The 26,485-nt window shown below is 46.6% G+C and overlaps 1 protein-coding gene across 2 annotated transcripts in view; it reads right to left on the reverse strand.

Annotated features, from left to right (window-relative positions):
* Positions 1-26,485, reverse strand: part of ZZEF1 (zinc finger ZZ-type and EF-hand domain containing 1) — a 1,433,434-nt gene that overhangs the window by 1,258,245 nt on the left and 148,704 nt on the right. For both annotated transcript variants that reach the window (XM_085649580.1, XM_085649579.1), the window contains exon 7: positions 17,792-17,908. In XM_085649580.1, coding sequence (XP_085505706.1) covers positions 17,792-17,908 — 117 coding nt within the window. The remainder of the gene's footprint in view (positions 1-17,791; positions 17,909-26,485) is intronic.

Consider the following 26,485-nt stretch of genomic DNA (forward strand, 5'->3'; position numbering starts at 1 on the left):
ATGAAGATAATATAAGAATTTTTATTGCACAATTAATTAAAATCATTGCAATGAGATAAAAAAAAACACAAAAAAAAGAAAGCAATATAAAATACATCGGTTCCAATTATAAAAAGGCAATAAAAAAAGTGGGTTTGATTAGTTGTACAATAATTTAAAAGGTTTAAACACCGCTTAAGCACAAAATTATGGATTATAGTTCTGTGTGTTGGTCGGAGTCCTAAACTGACTTTACTGCCATCAAATATTTCATAAAGCGAGCAGCCAGCTGCACGGACTCATCTTTCATGCCCTCAACCAGGGCAGCTTGACATGTCCGTATATTTAAAATACGCCAAATAGGGCGAAGCCAGTATATTCTCAGTTTTCTTAGTTTCTCGCAGATGCACACTATGTGAGTTGAGGATTCCTCTACTGCTCCACATGCTCGGCACTTAGTAGTTGCAGCCTCTTTGTACCCTCGCCCATATTTGTATGCCAACAATGAGATCAATCCGAACCGCAGTTTCATTAATTGACGCTTCATTATTGGTTTTAAGGGAGGGGACAGATAGTGCAGCAGGGTCCCACTACTATAAAGTGTTGGTGCCCATCTTCCATGACTAAGTTTTTCAAAGACTGCATTTCACTGTCAGTAGACAGTAACTTTGCCTGTTTTCTTAAAAGTCTCACGCCCACAGATGTAGATATGTGGGCTGACCAGATTTCCTTTGCTTCCAATGCCTCAACACAATGTGCTAGAAATTTACACCATGTGGACCCTTGGGAGTTTACCAATATCCAGATATTTTTCTTTAGTGTGTTGTCCCGGGCTTGTTTAGCTTTTAGACAATACGCTATGAATCTAGCTTTCAGGAACCACTTTTGTGATGAAAGGTTGAATTCCCTACTTATTTGCGCATGTGAGGTATCCACCCATGTTATCATCTTATCTTTTAAGGCTATTGCTCCATGGGCTACAAACGGTAAAAATTTTGCCCCCATTAATCGAATTAAGGGAGTGAGGTCAGGTGAACTTATGGCTTTCCTTGCTGTACAGAAATTGCCTTACAATGATTGGTGAGAAGAAAGCTGATGCACTTTAGAAGTTTGGCACCATATGCAAAACGTTTCCCACTTAAGGCGATAGGTTTTATTTGTACTGTCTTAGCAAGCTCTGGCTGGGATGTCCCTGCAGTCTGGTGGGATGTTTAAGTGTGCAAATTTGTTGAACTAAGAAGTCTGGCTGACAAGTGAAGTCACTTGGGATCAGAGTGAAGTGAGACAAGAGATTCTGCTGAGAGTCTACGCTATGGTATTTTGCTTTTCGGGGACATGTCCTGCTCGTGGATGTACCTTGTGGCGGATGGACCACTCCCACATGCTTTGTGCTTCCTGGGACCGCAGGGGAAATCTTGTGCCACCCAGTTTGTTGATGTAGTGCATTGTGAACGTATTGTCCGTATGGATTAGCACTACAGAAGACTTGATTCTGGGAAGAGAAGCCTGCAAGGCTAGATGTACTCCCTTGAGTTCTAGCAGATTGATGTGGAAATGTAGATGAGACATTTGCCAATTGTCGCCGACATGTAGATCTTGGAGGTACGTTCCCGTCCCTTCTAGGGAAGCATTGGTGGTGATGACTAAAGGAGAAGTTAGATTTAGAAGAGACAGGCCAATTGACAGGTGTGCTTGCAGAGTCCACAGGGGTAGGGCACTGATCATGAAGGGATTGACTTGGAAGAGGTGGTTGAAAGACCCAATAGCCTGTATTTATTGCCTGTCCAATTACTCTTGCAGCTGATGCATCCGCAGACAGAAGAATGAAACTATAGCACTGCAAGATGATATCATCCCTAGTAGGGACTTGTAGAGGCGATCAGAACAAGACTTCTTTCTTTGTACCCATCTTGCTAAAGTCTTCCATTTTTGCTGTCTTTGGTGTGTGGTACGCTTTGTTGAGCATCGTATCAAGTGTGGCCCCTAAGAATTCTATCTTTTATGATGGATGAAGAACCGACTTCTTCGGATTCAGTGTGAGGACCGGTACATGCTCAACAGGTTCATGCAAGTAGTTGTTGACGCCTGGGCGGCCTGACTGGATTGGGCCTTGACCAACCAGTCGTCGAGATAAGGGAACACTCGATGCTTGTGCCGTCTCAGAAAGGCTGCTACAGATGCCAAGCACTTCATGAATAGGCGATGGGCAGATTTTAGGCCTAAGAGGCGCACCTTGAACTAGTAATGGCTGCCGGCTACTGTGAATCTGCATCTTGGAGATCGTGGATTGACATATAATCTTTTTGATTCAGAATCTGCAGTATATCTTACAGTGTTGCCATGCAGAATGATTGCTTCCTGAGATAGGTGTCAGGTTTCTGAGATCCGGAATTGGTCGCCAACTCCTTTGACTTCTTGCAAACCAAGAAAAAACAGGAATAGAAACCTCTTCCCGTCTCTATAGCTTGTTTGAGCATGATTTCAACCTCTAACTTCAAGAGTTGCATATTTTTCTGAATGGAGGTTTGAGACGGGTCTGGATGAGTTGTTTGGATGAATTAGTATGTATGGGAGAATTGAACACGGTCGAAGACCCATTGGTCGATTTTTATTTCTTGTGCAGCGTCGAAGGTGATTGGATACTCTCTCTCCTAGCCAGAATGGAGAAAGCAGGGAAATAGCTGGTGCCTGTAACTGGTCATTGAAGGTGGCCAGTATTCTTTCCTTGGCGCCCCAACTTTCCCCTTGGTGGAGCCTTATTATAGACTGCTCGTGGTGGGTGCTTTAGTTGATACCGAGGACGATACTGCTGAGAGGCTGATGAATATGAGGGGTAGAAATACTGTCTGTAGCCTCCCCTATTGGAGGGTAGTCCTCTTTCCTGAGAGATTCGAAAGGGCATCTTTCTGTATTGCATGGTCCCCAATAACTTAGCTGTGTCACTGTCTGTTTTGATGGTTTGGAGGACGTCAGACGTGTTTGCCGAAAACGGCTTTGCCATCATAGGGAAAATCTAAGATTTTATTTTAAACCTCTGGCCTAAATGAGGTGGCTTTAAGCCAGCCCTGTCTTCTTAACACTGCCGCGCCTGTCAGCTGTCGGAAAGCAGTAGTGGCAATGTCCTTGGCAAAATCAATTTCCGATGATGTGCTCTCGCCCTCTCTGCAAGACTTTCTTGGCCTCCGCTTTTACATCCTCAGGAAGCTTGCCCAAGTATGGAGCGATATCAGGCCACATTTGGCGACGAATCATCAGAGAAGAGCCAAAGAGTTTGCCGCCCTTACTGTAAGCGCTGACATTGAAGAAAAACGCCTCCAATGTTATCAAGGCACCTACCCTCTTTGTCTGGAGGCGCTGAAATCGGTGCAGAGGGGTATTTAGATCAGCACTGGGCCACCTGTGTGATTACAGAATCTGGTTCAGGGTACCCAGTAAGACATGCAGGATTATTTTCCGGAGCTCTGTACTTCTTATCTAGGCATAGTAATACTGCAGAAGCCGTGGGTGGATTTTTCATCATCTGTCGACAATGGGCATAGCCCTTATGTTTTTTCAAAGGGCTCTTTAAAATCATAAAGGCAGCAATCTGTCCACTATATAGACCCTTTCTGGCGAGTATGAAAATAAACTGCGTTTGACCTCTGTCTCTGAAAGCAGAGGAAATGTGACAAGAGAGCAAGATTTAAATGCATCTTTATCGCTTACAAAGTAAAGGAGCAATAAAAATGCCTTTATATCTTGTTAGCTTTTCACTTTTGCTTGCTCTCACAGAAAGAGGTCACGTACATTTCAGTTTTTGTAGATTTTGAAGGTTACTAGGCCTGCTAGTCTAGTAAAAATTAAATGACTTTGAGCCCTGTGTTGTGAATGTCATCTTCACCGTCGATGGTCTAGCAGTACGACTCGTCAACGAGAAGGGCAAAGTCGTCGAGAAGGATGTAGTCATCAACAGATTTGGAGATGGTACTGGTAGTGGATGTTGTGGACACTGCAGTGCATGTCTGTCGTAGCTGCTGATGACGTTTTTCTCGTCGACGGTGAAAAACTCGTCGGCGGACAGAGCGGATGAAGGCTTTTAGAAAGTGTGACATACTTGAGGCGGAGATGTATGAGGCTCAGACCTTGTTTTTTAAGGTCTTTTTGAGGAAAAAGACGGATCTTTCTTCTCTCGTTGACTTGGAGAAACCTCACCTTGTGGAGACTTGGATGAACTGCGTTCTATTAGAGGATTTCTTAGGTGGTTCTAGAGAGAAATGAGAATGGGAAGAATCTCTCTTTTTTGCGACCATTTTTGAAGAAAGATGAAGAATCCTCACTGTCATCGTCTGACACAAGCTCCTTTCTGGTTTTAAGTTTTTGGAGCCATAACAACAGTCTGCCTTCATGGTCCCTCAAGGTTTTTGGAAATAAATTATTATGGCATACCTTGCAATCCTTGGCCTTATGAGAAGGATAAAGGCAGTATATGCACTCTCGATGAGGTTCATCAGAATATAGCCTCTTCTTCCCACAGAAACCACAGGCTCGGAATAGACCCTTGTTTGCAGTTTTGCTTGATATTTATATTTCAAGGCACTCTCCCATTTTGTTTGCCAACAACGCTTGGAAGCCCCCTGCAAACTGGAAGATGGTACACAAATAAGAGGAAGTATAGTATAACTATACTATAAGGTAGAGACAAGGAACGGAAATGAAGATCATTAACTGGTTGTGAAGGCATCTCAAACAGTAGAGGAGAGGAGGTTTGGGAGGGGAGCACAGAGAGAGGACATGGGCAGAGTGCATGTGCATCTGATAAATGAAGTGGAGCGGAAAGGGCCGCCACAGCCTTGAGAAGAGCTGGACAGTGTAGCAGCGAGGGATGAAAGCCGCCCGATCCCAGTGTTTGTTCTGAACCCTCCTTTCCCCCTTTCTGCAGGGTCCACGGTGATGCCAACCGGTGCAGAGCTAGCACAGAGGGCACTTGTGCTGCCTCTCACCAGGCTTTTGTACTGAGAGGAGGTATGGCTACATTTGGCAAGATATTAATCACCACCGAGTAACCAAGGGCCTGCACCAGACGCCCACAGCGACCTGGACAGTCTCACCTTGCCAGGATAGGAAACCACCATTTTTATTATTACACAGCTCAGCCCAGATACAGCAATAAGAAACAGAAAGGGAGAGAGGTTGTTGTGTAACTACCAGAGTTGCGAACTATGATGGTGGAGAACCAGGTTTGAGTCTCTGCGTTGGCTCAACAGCCTCTGTTTCTGGGTAAATCACTTAAGCATGTACAAATAAAGATGTTAACCTCAAAACTGGACACTTACATTCTCCTTTGCAATCTCTAGTAAATTAACTTCAATATTCCACAGCATGACACACCTCTCCAACGAGGAAGCGCGCCTGCACTCACCTAGCAGCAGAGCACACCCAATCGAAGCTGCTGCGACAGAGCACAACAGCTGTTTTTTTCTGGCTTGGGAGGAGGTGGGAGGGAGGAATGCTGAAATTAAATACAAGCAGCTGCGGGCCTGAAGCTGAACAGGCACCCAGAGTGTAACAGGAGCAGGAAAGAAACAAAAAAAAAGTCCCCCATAAAACAGATAAACTATAAAAGCATAAAGATACAGAACTTGGTCCAGACTCCGTGGGAGGAACCAGGAAGAACAAAAAGGAGGGACAAAGAAGGATTGACCAATAGCAAGCCAGGATTTTTAATGGACACTGAAACAAACAAATGAAAAGTAGCGGGTGGGCTGTAAGCCCATTCAGAAGTATATATTAAATTATATATAAAAGGTCTCAAAAGCCCAAACTAATGACTATGATATGATGCAAAACTGAAGGGCCTAGGGTCTTTCTAGTCTATACCCATCATAGCATTGCTTTTCGAAGGTATCGTGGGACTCCCATATTGACGACGGGAATGATTCAAGCATCTGAATCTATGAAAAATCCAATACTGGAGTAAGAAGGCTATCCATTATCGGCCACGTTTTTGGGCACACTGTACTCAAATATAGTATGGTGAAACAGATGGCTTTCTTGGATTTCACTTTAGCTTTTAATCTAGTCCAGAGGACAAGACTACGGAGAAAACGGTCTTGAATGGGAAATGATACTGCAATTTTGTTACTCATAATAATACCATACTCTGGGACTACCTCAAAAATGAGGATCAGCCGACTATGGAGCAGACCAGCTTCAATTATAGTGTGAGGGGATATGGTGGTCAAGCTGGGTTCTCTACTCACTATGAATAATCAAGATTGGGAAACTGCAGCAAATCATAGCATTCCTATATTAAAATGTGCAAACACAGTTGGGTCGTGTCTAGCGTGGCTCCCAAACCACACGCGCTCACATCTCTAAACTTCTGCGAACAGACGGCACTTGGGCCATATCAGAACATGACAAGAGCTTAACTTTTTCGAATTTTTACGGAGAGGTATACGCAAATGAAACCTGCTCTCTGGAGGATATCACAGCCTTTCTTGATTCCTGCCCCTGGGACCCTAACAGTCCCCACCACATGAACCTCTTAGAGGAACCAATCGCACAAGAGGCAATAGAAAAAGCCCTGAAACAGCTTCCAATAAGGAAGGCTCCTGACCCCGACGGTCTTCCTGTTGTCTTTTATCGCACTTTTTATCCGCAGCTTCAAGATCATCTCCTTCACCTCTTTAATAATTTACCATACGCCTCTGGCCTTACTTCAACTATGTCTGAAGCGGAGATTGTGCGAGTCCCTAAGCCGGGGAAAGACCCCTCCCTTTGTGCTTCGTACCATCCCATCGCCCTCTTAAATACAGACGTGAAGATCTACACAATGATCCTTGCGAATTGCTTGGAACCCTATTTGCCAGGTATCGTAGACCCAGACCAGGTTGGCTTTATCCAACATCGCCAGGGTGCAGAGAACATCCGCCGCATCGCTCATCTCATTGAAAAGGTCCACCATAGGGATATACCGGCTCGCCTGGTGTCACTAGACGCGGAGAAAGCCTTTGATCGGGTAGACTGGAGCTTTCTTAAGGCGGTCCTGATACGCATAGGACTAGGCCCTAGCATGATTTGCAAGTTGATGGCCTCCTATATGCAGCCGACCATGCGCATTCGCATCAATGGCTGTCTTACCTCCCCCATCCCAATATATCGTGGCACCAGGCAAGGGTGCCAGTTGTCTCCACTCTTATTTGCTCTAGCGGTGGAACCACTGGCGATCGCAGTCTGTCTGCTATCGCGGGCATTCCCCCATGAGGACGCGAACACAAGATCTCTTTTTTTGTGGACAACCTCCTCCTTTCTCCAACTTCCCCGTCCTCATCCCTTCCAGCACTAGCCACACCTCTGCGCTCTTTTGAGCGAGCCACAGGCTTTAAGATCAATCTAGATAAATCTCATGCCCTGAATCGCAACTTACCAAACTTGGAGATACGAGCTCTACAAAACCCGATTACTTTGAAATGGTCTGAAAAGACGATATGATATTTAGGTCTGGACTTGACCCCTTCGCTGTCTTCCTGGACTCAAGCTAACTGGCCGACTTACAGATGTGCCATACAGGAAGAAATTCACAGATGGCGTAACCTCCCTCTTTCCTGGTTAGGACGCATTAACGATGTCAAAATGTCATTTCTTCCAAAGATATTATATTTATCCCAAACCGATGCAGCCACGAGACGAGGGGGGGGGCTAGCGTGTCCTAACCTTCTTGAGAACTATTGGGCCTGCCATCTTCAATACATTTCAAAATGGGTGGTAGCATGTAGACCTCTATGGGACCTAGCCTGGCTTCCTCGTGGGGCTCGTCCCTGGAGCGCATACATAGCCACTCCCACAAGAACGGTCTTAGACATATGGGACAAATTGCCAATATCTTGGGGTCTGTCCTCCTTTCCTTCCCCGAATACCCACATAGCGCGTAACCCCACCTTTCCCACTGCCTTGCAACCTCGAGCCTTTAGTGCCTGGAGAGATGGCGAGTGCCGCATAAAACAGGATTTGTTTCAGGGTAATACATTTATCACTTTCGACCAGTGCAAAAATGTATTTCAACTTACCGACAGAGCACAGATGCAATACTATCAACTTTGTCACTGCTTACTCTCCCCCACCTATACACAAGGAGCAACTAGGCAACTCACTGCCTTTGAGACTCTAGTTCGTAACTTTGAGGGCTCGAAGGGATTGATCTCTCACACTCACAAACTATTGCAACATGCGCAACAACTACAACCCCTTACGTATCAAAAACAGTGGAATATGGATCTTGGCGAGAATATTCTCTCAGAGAGCTGGGACTGACTGGCGAGACATCCTAAAAATCTTCCAAAGCATTCCAAAGCAGGAGTCGGCCTATAAGCTTATGAGGCAATGGTACTTTACCCCCTCCCGTATCCAGCGGATGATACCGGGCTTTCCCCCAACTTGTTGGACGTGTCAGGGGGAAAGAGGTGACCTCATGCACATCTGGTGGACCTGCTCCTGTCTGACGATATTTTGGAAAGAAATCCGTTGTCATATAAAGGACACAGTGGGTTTCCCTATTCCTAGCTCTCTGCTAGTAATGCTATTAGGTATCAGACCTTCAACATGACTCACGCGGACTAGCGATTAATAACACAAATGCTGGTAGCAGCTCAGCAGTCCATAGCTTTATACTGGAAGAAACCTAACCGCTCCACCCATTGCCACGTGGTTCCTCCACCTCTGGCACGCACGTTCTGGCTCTTGAGCTACTTACTGCCTGTATGACTCATACAGACACTGAATTTGCTTGCACTTGTCAGCTATTAATCCAGCATCTCTCTCAGGTGGAGCATTCCCGTTTGGTCCCTCCTTGCCTGAGAGCTTTACAGCTCTTTGACGACCCCCTCGTTCCCTATGCTAGAGATGCACAGCCGACCTCTCCTACCCCACTGGACCCGTAATGGGATCATCTTCCCCTATGACAACCTGAACGCATCCTCCCTTCCCTGTCCCCTTTCTGGGGGGTCCGCTCATCCCTTGCCTGTTTGTAGGTTGAGCTATACACATACTTTTCCCAAATCCTGCTAATTAAAACACGAACCGGTGTATACACGAGTAAAGCACTACATAGACATATATGAACTCCACTCGTTTCGCCTCTTCACTGGGGTTGTGCACCCAACACCCCCTCAAAATGGCGCTTTATGTAACTTTCCCTTTAAAAAACTAGGTTTTATTATTTAATTATAGGGAGCTAGGGCTATTTTACACCCTTCTACTCCATTTGCTTAAAAACGTATGATAGAGAAATAAATAGCTTAGCCATTTTTCACCCTATAGTGAGTAAAATAAAATAAGGATAGTTGCGAAACTGCACAATAAAGAGGCAGTGAACTGCTATTTTTTAACCTTTAAATAAAAAAAATATATTGTTTCTGTCTTTTTATAAAAATGTATTAGGTATATTTTTATCCGTGCAAAAGGTACATTCCACAGTAAACACATAAAAAAATGCAGAGAATTCACAGACAATGGCACCTATAGGTTTTGTCCATTACATAGCCCTTTCATTTGTCACACAGGCAGAGGTGAAGAACTTAATACAATATCCACTTGTCCATGTGGCAAGTTGCGTCATAAATCTACTGGACCTGTAACTAAATCCACTAGTCCCTTTCATGCCATGTAGTACGGCAACAAATTATGACAACAATCTCATTATATAAGAACTCTAATATAGCCGCTCTGATTGTGCCAGGGCTCATAGCATAGTAAGGTTTCAATACTAGCAATTCCCTTATTTTTTCTCATTATTCTATTCCACAGATCTACATACTAGAGTTAAAGGTAAGCAAAAGTTACAGGGTTAGAATGCCCTTTTGGTTCTGTGCAAACATACTAACGCATAAGTTACTTACCTTCGGTGATGCCTTATCTGGTAGATACTAGATCTAGCCGCAGATTCCTTGCCTTTGAATTATGCCCAGGTGCCAGACTGGGTCCGGACATTTTTCTACAACAGTAGCTCTGCGCGTCAGTAGAGGGTGCCGATCGGCTATATAACTACGTCATCCACGTTGTCAGAGCCCTCCCCTGACGCCAGTTTCTTCTGCAACTACTTTCTGCACTAAAACGCTGAACCATGTAGAGAAACTGCTGGAAACAGTGTGCCCAAGAAGAATCCTCTTTTTGAAATACGCTTATATTAATAATTATTGGTTGTTTGGTTTGTCTTCCTTTTTCTTTTTTTTAACCAACTTAAGGCATAAGGGTGCATAGAAGGGATCTAGATGAAAAGGCGAATCATTTCGCGGATTCCTTACAGCTGAATGTGATACCCAAGCAAAACCATCCCGGAGGAGGGTCTGCAAACTGATTGCAAGAAAGAACCCTGACTAGGCTATCCGGTCTGCATAAAAAAAGAGAGACCGCTGGCCAGGAAGGGAGGGGGAGGAAGAAAACATCCCATCAGAAAACTCAGGGAGAAACCCGTACAGAACTGAATCTGCAGCTGTGCAAAACCATGGGAGAAAATCATCTTGGAAGAAGTATAAGACGAGTTGAAAGAACAGTTCATATAAACATAGCACTACAACGTCCTGGGAAGGTCAACCGACCCAACAGACCGAGGCGGAAGGCTAAGAACAACAGCTAAAACTACTGGGCCCAAGCTCCTCACTAGAAGTAGGTAAGGCGGAGAGCACCAACCAATAGCTGAAGAAAAGCATTGCGAGCAACAACAACAATCGTGGCCATAGACCATGTGAGGTAAAGGAGAGAGAGGGGGGGGGGGAGAGAGAAGCCCGCTGGGACTATGCAACGCAGAATCTCAAGAAATGAAAATGTTCTGAATGTTGCAAGCTGCATCTACGTGAACTCCTGACGCGTTTCGGCATTAGTGCCTTTATCATAGGAATAACGTCTTCACAAGCCACAGGTGTTTATACATTCTCAGTCACATAACCTACGATCAAAACGACATGTCCCATAATGCCGTTCAGACAGCAAGACAATGTCCGTCATGCCTGATGGTGTTCTACTCTTGCAGTACTACTTAATAATGGCTGAATCTCAAGTATGGCAAGTCACAAATATTTTCAAATTCATATTCTACTCGGTGAACACCATGTTCACACAACTGTTGCCATAAAAACATAAAATCCATGCAAGGAGTCCGGTCCTTACCAAGATGAGGTTGTTGTCTCTTGTTGCCCTTTCCCACCTCCGTCATGGTGAGTTTTCAGAAAGTACATTTTCACTTCAGGAGGGTCATGCCCCCCCCCCCCCCAATAGTTACACCAACAAAAACCTCCGTCGCAGGGGGCTCCCAACCCTTCAAATAAATGCTTTGTGAAGTCTGGAACTGGGCTGTGGCACCTGTGATTGCTGTTTTGATAACTGGGATTTCCATCCCAGTCAGCCATGGCCACCCTGCAGGGTTGGGGGCCCCTGAACGACTGAGGTTTTTGTTGCTATATCTATCGATCTATGTGTGTATATATAAACAAACACACACACACACACACACACACACACACACACAAACCACACAACATTACAATAATAAGTGCCCTAGCAGGGTACATACAAATGATCACAACAGCAGCCATGGGTCGAAGGTGAGACAACAGCGAGCTGTAAACCAGTCACATGGCCCCATCTAAAGGGAGAGGGTGGGGTAGAAGTCAAATACCCCAGAAAACCAAGTGAGCAGACCGAAGTAGCACTACCAACTGAATGGGTATGATAAGGCAGTAGAGAGATAATTGAAAATAAAACTGCAGGGGAGAAACAACCCTGTTAGAATAGAGAAATAAGACCACAATGGAGAACTGGAACAAGGGTCAAGATGAACAGGGCCAAAACGTTGGAGGCCTATTCAGATAGCCAGTACTCATCGTAAAAGCAAGTGGTATAGGACGACCAACACCAGAAATGAAGGTCCAGCCAAAGAGCCTCAGTAAAGAACTGAAGTAACAGATAGAGAGACAGTGCCCACAGCCTAAAAAGCATGAAGGCCAGAAGCAAAGGAAAGTCCTCATGTGCATGGAACAATCTGTGCCCGGCCAACAATCCAGGGAAAAACGTAAGTGAGGATCCGGACGTCACACAAGATCGTACTCAGAATGCTGATTAGGACCAGGAAAACTAACCCCCAAAAAGGTTACAACTGCAACCGCGCTAGCAAGAAGTGGAGAAAATGTGATGGAAAAGAATCCCAAGGGTTCACAAACCTATAAATAGTCCAACCTAAATGTTGATGGGTAAGGAACCCATGTCTGAGAAGAACGGAAGATGAAATTATCCATAAAACTCCAAAAAATGGTAGAAGGCACATCTGAAGAACAGCTAGGCCAGGAACTAAACATTAGGGTTGGTATCAGATGTGTCATAGAAATGACTCGAATAAAAAATGAAAGCAACCACAGCTTCGTGCAAGGCAGAAGCAGAGGAAAAACAGGCCAGGCAGAGGAGGTAGGGCGGATAAGGTGGCCACCCATTCCAAGATAGGAACAAGGGATGGCCTCAAGGAACCTAGGAGAGAAAAGTGGGGAAAGAGATAGCGGGCAGGGACCAGTATGTAGACACGTATAACGGGAACCAGCGCAAGAAGTGCTAACATCTGAACAGAGAAAGAAGGAACATTGCTTAGCCCAGAACCAGACAAAGTACCTTAAGTCAAGAACCAAGACCCTTCCCTTGCATCTACTAGGAAAGATGGGCACCAGACAGAGAGGAAGGAAAGAAACTCCTGACCGATATGGAGAAACACTCCACTCAACAACAGGGAATGAGGGGGGGGGGGAGGGAGCCAAGTAACCCCCCCGCCCCCCGCACCATCTTCCGACTTGCACCGGTGCACCAAGGCACGGCATATGGAGTCACCTAGAAGGGGTACTATGGAGGAATATATGTAAGGCATAAAGACCAAGTACCCTGTCGGATAAGGAACAAGGCAACAGTGCAAGCGCACAATACCCTGAAAACACCCCAATCAGAACTTGGGTAAAAAGTAAAGAACAGCGTGCAGCCACTGGTATAGACACCAAACAGGGTCAGAAATTAAGATGCATCCCGAATAAAACAACCAGGGACCACAACCGGTAAGAATGCAAGAAAAGAAAATACCTGCCAGGGCAACCCACCGGACGACACACGGAGGGACGAGTGAAAAGAAGAAGCCAACTGGCACTGCCCTATAACAGCCCACACAGAAGGGGATGCAGAAGACCATTCCCAGCCCGATCGAGTACGGGGGAAAGAATAGGGTAGTATGGCAATCCAGTATTAAGATTTCACTCTACTCAACTATCCCGAAAACAGCGTAAAGGGGAGTCAGCTTGAGAGCCAAAAAGATATTGGCCAATGAAAGGCATGTCCACCAAGGCAGACTTAACAGCCTCAGAGAAGCCAAAGGTACATAGCTAGGCACACTGGCAAAGACCTACCAAAATGCCCATGGCCCATCTCGCATAATCTGAGGTATTCATGCCATAACGAATCAGTAATGTACTACCTGACGGCCATCCTGGATCAGCTGGGAAAGAGTGATACGAGAATCATCAGGGACGGAGGGGAGAAGGCGCAAGACCAAATCCCACAACACATGAGAAAAACAGCCCAAAACACAAGCCGTATTAAAGGACTGTAAAGCAGAGCTGGTAGCAGAAAAGAGAGATCAACCAAAAGCATCCAGGCCTTTAGGCTCTCTGTCCGGAGGGACGTCAGGCACAGCACTGATGTTGGGGGAGGCTGTAGCAGCCTGACCCACAAAGCTGTGCGGAGTAGGCTGACGGGAAAGGCAGAGCGGGTCACCAAGAGCAGGGTGAGGCCTATGAGCTACAGACCGGTCCACGGAGGCCCTTGAAACGGGTTTAGCCCAAATGCCCAACAGAATATCAAAGAGGGTTTCGGTGAAAGGAAGAGAAGGCTCAGTTCTCAGCTAGCCCTGCTGAAGCACCCGAAGTAGGGGGATCAAAGGCCAGTTACACAGAAGGAAGCTGCAGCCCTACGTCCACTCCCCGCAAAAGCCAAGCCAGCCTCCAAAGTGGGGCAAGGAGGAAAAAACAGGCCCGTGGATGGGGAAGAATCAAGGCCACAAGCGTCACCAAGGGCACAATGAAACCCAATGAACCTCCAGAGGAGGCTAAGTCATGTGATCACCCACATCACCAAAACACCGGTGTGCCAGGGAGAAAATAACAGGGGCTCCTCCGAAAGCGGAGGAGTATAGCCTTAAGAGGACTGTTCCATCAAAGGCGTTCCAGGGCATCGATTGGGGTCGAGAAGGAGACACCTCAGCGTTGGGGAGGTGAGACAAAGTAGGGGCGATTGGTGATGTTGACACAGAAGCCAGCACCAGTGGATCCAACACAGGTGGGAACCCCGAAGGGCTGTGCACCGGAGCCGAGAAGGAGTCGATCACAGATTTAGGGCCTCGCTGACACCAAGGGAAGTCCCGCCAGTTTGGATCAGTCGAGGACTTGCCAATCTCCTTGGGGCCGAGAAGCCCAGAAGAGGGAAACTGAGAGCCAAAAACGGCATGGAGGGAGAGATAGCATTCCCTAATCTGAGCCAGAGTTGCCTCGGACCGGGAAACACCGGAAGACGCAGCCCGGATTCTTGCTTGGACTCGGAATTCGGAGGAATAGGAGGAGAGTCAGGAACACCGCGCATACACAGTAAACTTGGGGAAAGCCGCTGCGCCGACCGCCTATGGCGTAACTTACCAGGCGACAGCAAAGACAAAGGACTTTCGGAGCTGGCCCTCGAGTGATCCTTGGAGGAAGAAGAGGACTGTGACCGACGAGGGGCAGTTGACCACCGCACGACTAACAGTGTCATATGGCGCTCCTGCAACACTAACGACTGAAGCTGATGACACAAGCCGTAACGTTCGGAGTCAGGATGCGTGCCTAGACATCACATGCATATAGGATGACGGTGCGCGGTTGACATCGTAGACCTAGAAGATATCTAGAAAAAAAGCACACGGTTTCATCGAGGTAGGCCACAAATGGCTAGAGATACCGCTCTCCTGATTCGTGTGGAAGTGGAGTACAATTTCTTGGCCTACTTCTGTAAGTTCTTGTGAATTTATGAAAGCTGTAAATATGCACTAATTAGGGACATATACCATGGGTGCACTTTTGAGAGTTTAATAATTGGGCCCCTAATTAGGTCTGACATTAACAAAGACCTTTTGTGTATTAAAATTCTGTCTCTCTCTCTCTATCAGCTGGCTTCATTGTGAGTGACAGCATTCAGCTCTTTCACACGGAGCATATCGGCACACAAAGTAGTTTTGGTCAGTGCCAGGAACTACTGTGGCAATGTGTGTGTTTTTTTAGACCAAAAAATGTTTTGTTTTTTGCCAATGGTGCTACTGTCTAGCGAGGGACACTCCTTGGAGTAACCAGGCATTCTGCAAATCTCATAAATAAATAATGTTTGTTACAATGGTGAGGGACCGGCAGCTCCCACACCAACAAGGTTTTACAAAATCCATGCCAAAACAAGACATGCATTGCCAAACCAAAATGCGAACCACCAACTTCAATCCTACTGGCTTTGCCAATACTCGTTTATTTTTAGGTTTCCAATATTCTTCTTGATTTTCCATTTTGAATATTTTTGCAAATACCGGCATGCATCAACACATTTTACTAAAAGCTGCTGCAAAGAAATGGTACCTAACATTTTACAGTAGTTTAGCAAAATGTTCTTTTTTTCTTAGTTGCATTTTTTTTTAAATAAACATTTTACTTTGAAAGCAAAGACTCATCAATCTTGCTTTCAAGGTTCTCCTAATATTTGCATCCAACTAGAGAGCATTCTGTGAGAATTGTGCACAGCTTCATATTGCTAAACTTTGAAAACATGTGCACACATTTTTATACTGGAAAAACTGTCAGTAGTGCAGTCCGAGCTTACATTTCCTTAAAGCGCTCACCCTAATAATAAAGGCTTTGTATTACTGAACCCCTAGCTACACGTTTGAACACAATTAACATATGGCCACAAATGCTACCTTAACTGCAGCAATTCCCTTCCCCGATCTGTAATGTGGTACTGGAAACTGGCAGCCAAAGGGTTTGTGCTGCAGGGGATTGGCCTATTTGTCCCAAGGACACAATACACATAAAACTTTGTCTTTGAACCCAAATATGTCCTGGGCAACAAGCTATATTCCCCTACAGGGTTTAAAACATGAGGGATTAGGAGCCAACACCTTCTGAGAAAATACCAACTCAAAAGTTGTAGACAGCGCAAAAAAGCTCATACAGCTCTTGGAATCTGTGACACAAGGAATTAAGGGCACAGAGTTATTGACCAGGTGGTACCTTTATAGATTAGGTACCTCTCCTATGGTAATGAACTCGGCAAATCAAAAATCGGTATCATTCTGGTGTCACTTGGCATCATCTGGAAACATTCTGAAAAGTCTTCCAGATCCAATCTAGTGACTGTGGAAACATCTATGAAGAAGACTCTATGGGAAGATGTATTCGTTGGCAATATTTTTTAGCTTTAGGGCCTAATTACTGAAGCTCTCTGACTAAAAATAAGACGGACATTATGAGGGCAGACACTGACAACGAACAATGTATTATTGGTTTCCAGAGGCATATGCTACTACGTAGCAAATGTTTCCAGCAGTGAATGCTGGTCTTATTAACAGGATTGTGCAGGGAAAAATGCATAAAACCAGGAACTCACCTCAAAGAAAACACCTACTCATGTAGACGTACTTATAAATGTTTTATAGTTATTCTTCGTTCAGTATGGTCATCTCCTGAAAAGCCATTTTTATACATTTTGTTAAATCCCTCCTGGGTCGCTATAGTACAAAATTAGTGAAAAAGAGGAGTTTTCCGTATCTTGCATTATAAAGGAGCATAATTACACCAGATGTTGTTCAGAAAGCACAAATCATAATTCCTTTATGGCACACATAACCTCCTGTGCCAATATTGTTCCTCAGTAGAGATGAATTATGGTTGGTGTACAACAGGCCTTGAGCCAAGACTCACTACCTAAAACTGCATTTTTTACATATTTTTAAAACCCTCTCTGGGAACTGGGAGGAACTGAATGGACTTGGAAGCAAGACTAAGATTGAATCGATCTCAATATTATTTCCTACATGGGAGGAATGATTATTGATAGATGGAAAGGACAAGGCGATGACATTAGGCTTCTAATCCCATACTATGTGATCCTGTAATCTTTGGTGCCTGATATTTGGACAATGCTGCAATGCGCTAGCAGTCTCTCACTCTAGAGTGGGTTAGATGGGCACTGTACCGCAGGTGCCTCCTGATTTTAGTGTTTACTAGGGAGTGCAGCCAGGAATACCATAGTCTGTTTGGTTCTGTATAATGTTGAGTTGCTTTGTGAAACAATTTTTTAACTCTATAAAGATGAGGGATTAGTCTTGGTGGAAGAGAACCAGCTGTTGCCCCGGAAGCTATGGTGTAATGGGGAATTCCCTAGTGGACAGGCAAATGGAACAGCCTTATGCATGAACAAGGCCAATTTCTATCCATTATAAAGGTTCAGTATCTCTGTGATTATTCTTTCAGCCGACTTTCTATCCATGGTCTTAAAAAATAAATTCAACCATCTGGTAGTTCTAGCATACCAACAGTAAAACAAACTTACTACAGCAAAACAAACATCGGAAACAATTAATATTATCTTGCCATAGCTCCACGCTTGTGTGATTTTAACAAAAGCATTTTAAAGTATTGAGTATCCTATTCAAAATCTGGTAACAATTTCTTGTTCCATGTAATAGATTGACTCAATTCGGGAGTACGTAAAAGAATTACCCAGCTTACAAAAGACTTACCTAGCTATCCGGGCCAAGAAACCATCTACTTCTTCCAAAATATTTGGCGAGAAGAAGCTTGGAAACTCTGTAGATCCTGGCGTAAGAGACAATGGTGGCATGTGCTGCAAGGCCTTTCTGGAAAATAAAAAGTAATCACACGTTAGCCTAAACTGACCTTTTTAAATAGGAGTCTAGCTAATCAAATGGTACACATTTAAAAGCGCAAAGATGTAAACAGACTATGTAGACGCTCAGAGCAAACATTCATGGTGTAACAAGCTCTTTGAAATCAGGTGCCAGATCTGAGTCATAGGCAGAGAACGAGAGAGAGAATGAAAAATAATAGAACAGGGCAGTGAGAACTGGAGTAAGAGAGACTGGAGAAGAGAAAAGATAAAGGAGCATGTAGAGGAAGGTGAAGAAATTGTGGAGCACAAACTAGTGAAAGGGGGATTAGGAGGGCACACAAAGATGGACAGACGGGTATGGAGTAGGTGGGAAAAGTGTTAGGAGAGAGAAACAAACAAAATAGGCCATGATAGGGAAGAATGACAAGAAAGGAATTAGGGAAAGAGAGAAAGAAAAAACGACAGAGACAGTGATAGAAAGAAAAAGAGGGAGGTAGAGAGAGAAATAAAGAAAACATTGGCACTGATCAGGCAGAGTATAAAGGTGTACATGTTTTGGGGTTGTCATATTATGGAGGAAGGTGGTGTGCCTCCCTCAGAACTCAGTCATGTTGGTATTGAGGGAACACGTTGTACATTACATTCCCAGGGAATTGCTTGTAATTGAAGCTTGTAATCTTCACCCATTATTAAATGGAAATACAAATTTTCCTGAACAATGTCAGTTTTATGGGGCCATTAAGACAACAATCACACCAGACTCTCATATATTTTTTGTGATATGTTTTATTTGGAGTTTAACATATATACAACAGCAGTATAACAGTTACTTTCAAGACAGCAATATTGGACATCTTTTACAGTACTACTATCAATAATGTGACTCACTGTCACAGTGGGGTAGGCACTCGGAAGAGAAACATATTGTGTCTGACTTTTGGGTCTAATTATCAACGAGCAGAGCTATTGGAGATGGAGGAAGGGGCTAGCCATTCAACATGACGGAAGGCCTCTAACTGAGCTCCGTTCAGTCCATATTATCAATTAGATCCGGAGCGTAGCACCTCTGCAACAACTCAGATGGGGTGGCTCTGAATATTGGAAATATGACTGGAGCCCGGGAGCCGGCAACCTAGATCCTCAGGAGTGCCAGGACTGACCGGGGGATGCCCGGCATGGAGCCTGGCCTGCGGGAGTCCGGAATCTTGGGCATGGCTCGGGCCCCTTCTTCTTAGCTCGGGAGTGCCCGTTTGTGGGCTGAGAGGTGAGCTGTGACACCCGCTTGCGACACCCACTTGCACCGGAGACCGTTGTGGGGCAGGCCATGCAGTTGCAAAACATAAGCTGGCTGGGGACCCAGAGGAGGGTTCAGCGGCTGAGCTGGACAACAGACTCCCTTCCCCAGGCCTGGAACAGGCTACCGTCCCAGAGAGGAGGAAGAATGGACGCCAGAGATGGGTGTCTTGCTGGGATGTGCGGTGGGCCTGTGCTTGCGAGCTGGGGAGCTGCAGTGCCCAATTAGAGACTGGCGAAGCCTAGAGACTGATGACGCCTGGATCCCGCCGGCCAGGGAGGGCCCTAGCCCTCTAGGGTTTTCCCGGAGAATTGGGACTCTAATTAGGTCTTGAGTTAACCAAGATCTTTTATTTGTATTTCTGTCTCTCTATCTCTTGACTGGCTTCACTGTGAGCACATCAGCACATCAGCACACAAAGTAGTTTTGTTCAGTGCCAGAGACTACTGTGGAAATATGTGCTTTTTTTATGTTTAAAACGTTTTTATTGAGACAAAACAAACCATGGGGGAGGGGGACAGGAGGCAGGATACGTGGAATACAGTCAAAGAAGAAGGGATGCATCTCCAGAGGGTTGGCAATAGGTGAAGCGTTGGCTCAGAGGGAAGAACACAGTAAATGAACGCTAGAATTACAAGCTGTGGAATCCCACGCGCGTATCCGACACCCAAAAGCAGAGCAATAAAACCCCCCCCAATCAACCCCTCAACAGAACACAGTCCCCCCCCCTCCCATCCCCCATCCTCCCAGTACAAAAACAACAACACTCCCCCCTCCCCCCGTCCTATGGTCCCGCAGCAAAGTAGCCCTAACCAGGAAGCCCCGCACAGCCCCCCCCCCCCCGCCGGGGGTCCCCATCTCACATGTAAGCTAGTCCGCCGGGGTCACCGGCGGCCGCAGCCTGAGAAGCCTAAGATACCTCGGGCAGGTGAGCTCCCGGAATTCAGTGGACAGCAGCGCTAGAAAGGGTTGCCATAGCTCCTCAAATTGGTCTATCTCCCCCGCAACCGTAAGCGACAGCTTCTCCATCCCCAGCACATGCCAGAGTCTGTGCAACCAACCGGTGATGGAGGGGGCGGTGGATGTGCGCCAGTGGATCAGAATGTTCTGAACCGCAGACCCCAGCGCTATCGCAATCTGCCTACCCCTGCGGGACTTCAGTGGGTACATTAGGTCATTGGGGAGGCCCAGCAGGACATACGCCGGGAGGCGCGGCAGCTCTATGCCAAAGTGCTCATCCACCTCGTCCAGAACTTCCTTCCAGTAGGCGGTCAGCACTGGGCAATCCCATAGGATGTGTGTAAGGGTACCTTCCTGCCCGCAGCTCCGCCAGCACCCCTTGTCAGTGTGTCTATGCATTTCATACAGTCTCTCCGGGGTGTAGTACCAGTATGTGGACACTTTAGTGAAGGTTTCCGTAAGGCCCGTGTGGTATGCAGAGTGCCGCGCCCGATACGCAATTTTGTCCCATTCCTTGTGGCTGAGTGTCCTACCCAATTCCCTGTGCCAACGCTCCCTCCCCGGATTGTAGTAGTGAAACGGCGGGGGTTGTAGGTGTTTGTACAGATCAGTGATCAGTTTAGCGTCGGAGGTCCGAGTAGCCAACCACCGCTCATACGGTGTAATTGGACGGGCAGCGGCGGCACGCACCTGAGGCTGGAGGGCCCAATGCCGAACTTGCATGTAGCGCAATCTGTCCAGCTCCGTCAGGCCGAACTCCTGGCGGAGTTGCTGAAAAGGAACCACTCCTTCCGGGCCATAGATCTGGAAGAGTGCCCTGCAGCCCGCCTGCACCCAGTGGGAGAAAACCCCCGGCTCCATCCCAGGGGAGAAGTCCGGGTTGCCCGCAATGGGCGTGAGCGGCGAAGGGAAGGTGGTAAGGCCCCGGGCCTCACAGACCGCGTCCCACACACGCAGGGGGACCCGCGTAACAAGGGAAGCGTAAAGATTAGCGGGGCGGTGCGCGCGGCGCAGGAATGGAACCTCTTGTAAGGTGCGGCCCGCCACTGCCTGGTCTTGGAAGAGCCAATGTTTGTCGGACTCCCACCTGCTCCACTCCACCAGATAGCGGAGCTGTGCCGCCTGAAAGTACTTACGGAGGTCCGGAATGCCGAGACCCCCCGCTTCCGGAGCAAGCGTGGAGAGGACCCTCTTCATGCGTGGCCTGCGGCCCTGCCAGACAAAGCGGGAGATGTCAGCCTGCATTTGTCGTATCCAGCCCACCGGGGGTTGGAGTGGAAGGGCCCGGAAAAGATATAGTATCTGGGGCAGCACCGTCATTTTGACCGCCGCGATTCGCCCCAGCCAGGACAGCAGGCCCTTGTTCCAGCGGCCAAGCTCGTCCTTGATCTTCCTGCTGAGGGAGGCATAATTGGCCGTAACCATCTCCGACAGTGTAGGCGCCAGCAGAATCCCCAGATACGGCACCGTGGACGAGGACCACTGCATGGGGAAGAGCCGTTGAAGATCCCTCCTGGTTTCCGCAGCCAGGGACACGTCCAGTGCCATCGACTTGCTCATATTCATTTTGAAGCCGGCCACCCCCGCGAAGGCGTCCAACTCTCGGAGGCAAGTAGGCAGCGACCTCCTAGGGTCGTCCAAAGTCAGCAGGACATCGTCCGCATAGAGACTGACGGTGTGGACGTACTGGCCCATCCGGACCCCGACAGCATCCGGATTGTCACGAATCCTCTGAGCAAACGGCTCCATGTAGAGGGCAAACAGGAGCGGCGAGAGAGGGCAGCCCTGCCGCGTGCCGCGCTCGATGGCAAAGCTACCAGAGCTACACCCGTTTACCCGCACCGACGCTGAAGGATGCTTATAGCAATTAAATACCATGGTGCGGAACTTATCGCCGATTCCCAGTTTCTTAAGGACCCGCTCAAGATACGGCCAGTGAACTCTGTCGAAGGCCTTCTCTGCATCAACGGACAACAACATCCGCTCCCCCGAGATCCTTGAGGCCTTCTCCAGAACATGTGTCACCCTCTTGGTGTTGTCAACCGTCTGTCTACCGGGCACAAAACCAGCCTGGTCCGCCTCCACCAGGTCGGGGAGGTGTGGACCCAGCCTGGCTGCGAGAATCCCCGTGTACAACTTGAGGTCGACATTTAGGAGAGAGATGGGCCGGTATGAGCCGCAAAGGGCCCGGTCCTTCCCAGGCTTCGGGATTACCGCGACCGTCGCCCTCAGGAGATCCGGAGGGATGGCTCCCGGTGCGGAGAAAGAGTTAAACAGCCGCGTAAGGACAGGGGCCACGGCCGTGCAAAAAGTCTTGTAGAATAGCGACGTGAACCCGTCCGGGCAATATGTGCTTTTTTGACCAAAAAATATTATTGCTTTTTGCCAAGGCTTGTTATAATGGTGAGGGCCTGGCAGCTCCCACAACAATAAAGTTTTGCAAAAACTATCTTAAAAGAAAGACACACACTGAAAACACCAAAAGGCTGACCACCAAAGTCAGACCTATTAGCTTTGCCAGTGTTTGTTTATTTTTATGTTTCCCATAATCTTGTTGAAAGTGATTGCACTGATTTTCCATTATGAATATTTTTGGAGAATACTGGCATGCATCAACACATTTTAATAGATGTTGCTTCAAAGAAATGATACCTAAAGTTTCACAGCAGTTTAGCAAAACGCTTTTTAGGTCTCGCCTACGCAGCGCGCATGCGCTGCATAGGAAAAGAGACCTTTAGCCATCAGCACAGCTTTGAGGGCAAAAACGTGCACATGTTGCACTGCTTGCAATGGCAAAGCGTGCACGTCTGGCGATTCCCTTGCGGGAGCGACCTTTGGTAACCAAACAGTTGGTGTCCAAGGCTTGCTCCCGCAAGGGAATCGCCCTCCCCCCCCCCTCCCCCTTGTTAACCCGGAGTACTGTTTCACTTTCGTGGCCGTGCTTGTGTTTCAGCGCTTGTTTTTTTTTTCTCCCCTCCCCTCCCTTTTCTTTTCTCCCTTCCCCTTCTTTCCCCCCTCGTTTTGCAACCCCATTTCTCCCTACCCTTAAGCAAAACCAGATATTCAAAAACGGTTACCGGAGGGGCCCAGGCACGAAAGGGGCATCTTAAAAACGAGAAGGGCAGGAGCCTCGTTGGGTAATGGCTGGGCAGTCTGTCATCACCCAGGTCAGCAGAGAGGAGGTGAACAGCCCCTGCAGGAGAAAGGTAAGCGGCCCTCCACAGCATCAATTTTAAGGGCCCCTTTTTACACACCTACCACACCCCCCACCAGTCCGCTTTCGTAGTAACTTTGATAGCCCACTAACCGACAGGGCCACCTGACAACTAGGGGTACTTTTTTATTATATTTATTTTTATTCGTTTGATGGATGGGGATGGGTATAACTTTAATGCCCTTTGCTCTTCGTGTGGATTTGTAATATGTCCGATGTTGGGCTTGAGTAAGTCACCCCTTCCTTGGGTGTTCTTTGCCTTACATGATTCGTAGTGAACTGTAGGTCATGTAGAACAACACTACAAGTTCCAGAATGCACTTGTTAAATCCGGGCCTGCTTTTTTGGGGGGAGGGGACTTGTTACGGTGGGCGATGGTTTAATGCCGCTCCCCCGGCATGGTTATGGGTACATGTTTTTATGGTTAATATATTGCAGAATGTTCATGTATGTACTTTGTATGATGCTGTCACTTCATGATGAGTTTGAGATATGACCGGGCTGCCCCACTGCCTTTTGTCATGTAGATCCATCCAGACAGTGAAGAAGCGTTGTATTTCATAAGGCGTCGCCGCTTTAAGGCGCTTAGATGTCATGGTTCTTTTAATGGCTTTCCCGTTAGATACAGACGCGGGATCATGGTCAATCACCCTTTTGCGTCTTCAGGTTGTCACCCCCCCCCCCCCCCCTTACTGTTAGTTTTTGCTTGCATATAAATCTAAGGTGCTTTGAAGCAAGCTGGGGCAACTAGCAGGTACTTATGGTGCCCCCCCGCCTTATGAGCAAGTATAAGCATTGCCCCAGTAGCCTGGAAAGGAAGGTCCCTTCGTGAAGCTTGGGGTCCTGTGTTGTGATAAAATGAGGGGCTTCCCGTGTGTTTCATGTTGCTTTTCTTTGTTTAAGTTTCGATTCTGCATGGTGGTGGTTGCGGGAGGGTTTAAAGCCCTTTTCTATTATTTTCCCTGGGGTCAATAGGAATACTTTTCCCCTAGTTTGGTTTGGCAGCAGTGGCGCCACATTTCATAGCGCTTTCTTTCCATTTTATCGCCGTTCTTATGGATTGTCTCACTTGCCACTTAACCCCTAACTGGCCGCTTTACTCGTATCATACTTGACACCTGCTGCCAAATAAATCAACTGAATGTAACACTATTGACACATGTATGTTGACTGTAAACATTGCCCGCCTGAGCTCCAGAGTTCCAGCATGCAGAGCAGCACGAGTTAAAGAGCCAGTCCAGACTGAAGGTGTCCCAGTGCGGGGCTGCGGGAACATCTTTACCAGTGCTTGTTTATTGTTTTCAATCCGGTCCCGACAGGAGCAGGAGACACATCTTCGTTGGGAATGCAAGTTGTCTCGAGCCATTGGGGTGTGTGTGTGTTAACCATGCTGGACTGTGATTTTAGTTGGGTGCATGAGTGTGTTTGGAGGGGGGTTGGGAGGGGTGGTGGGGTCAACTACACGTTCAAGCCTCGCTGGCCATTTTCTTAAGGTGGCAGGATTTTATTTCACTTTAAAAGAAAAACACACGAAATTCTGCTCATCCAATTTGCACATCACTATAATAAAATTAATAAAAATTGCAATACTTTAAGAAAGGTTTTCAAAAGTATAAGAACAATAATTCAAAAACATTTTAAACAAAATTTCTGCAAGCAAAGTAACAAGCATTGGCATAGCCAATACGTCTCGCCTTTGGGACCTTATAAGTATTTAATTATGCAGCACAATATCCTTGGTGCAACATCAACAGTTGCATGGCTAAACACATAAGGTCCCAAAGGCGAGACCTATTGGCTATGCCAATGCTTGTTCCTAGTTGCATGTTCTTGTGAACATTTAATTTGAAAACAAAGGTTCAATCTTGCTTTCAATCTTCTGGAAATGTTTGCATCTAATCAGAGCATTCTGGGAGCATTAGACATAGTCTTATATTGTTAACCTTTGCAAACGTGTGTACACATTTTTATAAGGGGTCCAGTGCAGTCCAAGCTTGCCACACCCTAATAATAAAGTCTTTGCATGAATGAACCCTAAATACAAGTTCGAACAGCATGAACATATGGACACAAATATTACCTTAACTGCAAACAATGTCCCTGACTTTGTGTGCGTAATTTTCTCCCAGTATTTGCATATCACTAGGCATTTCAATGTGTAATACACCTCATTCAGGTAGTTAAGCTGGACCAGGTGGTGTTTTGCTGAAATAGCTACCTCATGGGCTGGTATTTTTGCATCTATCCATCCCTTATCTGCTAGGACCCCCAACATTTTGTTTCCGTTTTAGTGGCACAATGAGGCCTGGGTCCAATCCATGTGCGATTTTCTTTTGGCTTTGAGCCTTGCAATGATAAAGTCTGCTGTTAGCAGAGTATAGGTGGGGATTCTGCCTGGGATAGAGAGTTGTGGCCCTGAGACTTGTGCTAGCCAGGCACATAACTACAGAGGTGTTCATTTGGTCAAGCTGCCTATCCTGCTCAGAGCGCTATGCTAGTCAGATAATGTAACGTTTGTGGCTGGGGTAATTCACTGAGGGGCCTTTGTGTCCATACAGTAGGCTCAGCAGGAGATTTTCTTTAAACAAGTTATGCTCTACCTGGAAGGGTGGATCTGTTACCCCACAACTAAGTATTCACTATGATGAGATGCACTGGCTAATAGTACCAACCAATATCTACCATCACTAATCCACCGTCGTAAGTAGACTGGCAACACTTGTCCAGTGCCAACTATGGGACCCTACCCCAGCGCACTACAGTAAAGAACATATCATTCCCATAACCCTCCTAAAGAACGCTCCAGGGATCTTGAATGGATAATGTTGTAATATGTATAAAATTCAGAGTAGGGTCGCCATTTTATAATTGGTTATGTGTAATGTATTTGAGATTTGGGGCTCCCTGGATAAACTGAGTTCATATATTAGTAGATGTATGAGAAGTCGCATGCCACCAGAGGTTTATGCATTATTATGACTGCCAGGTACTTAAAGTATACCAGTTCCAAGTGCATGGTGCACCGCTCAGTTGCCATGACCCCACTTTTACTGGAAACAAATGATAGATTTGTCCCAAATGCATCAAGGATTTGCATCATACTTCTTCTATCTGAC

This window comes from Triturus cristatus, chromosome 3_2 (genome assembly GCF_964204655.1).
Source record: "Triturus cristatus chromosome 3_2, aTriCri1.1, whole genome shotgun sequence".
In the NCBI taxonomy this organism is placed as follows: domain Eukaryota; kingdom Metazoa; phylum Chordata; class Amphibia; order Caudata; family Salamandridae; genus Triturus; species Triturus cristatus.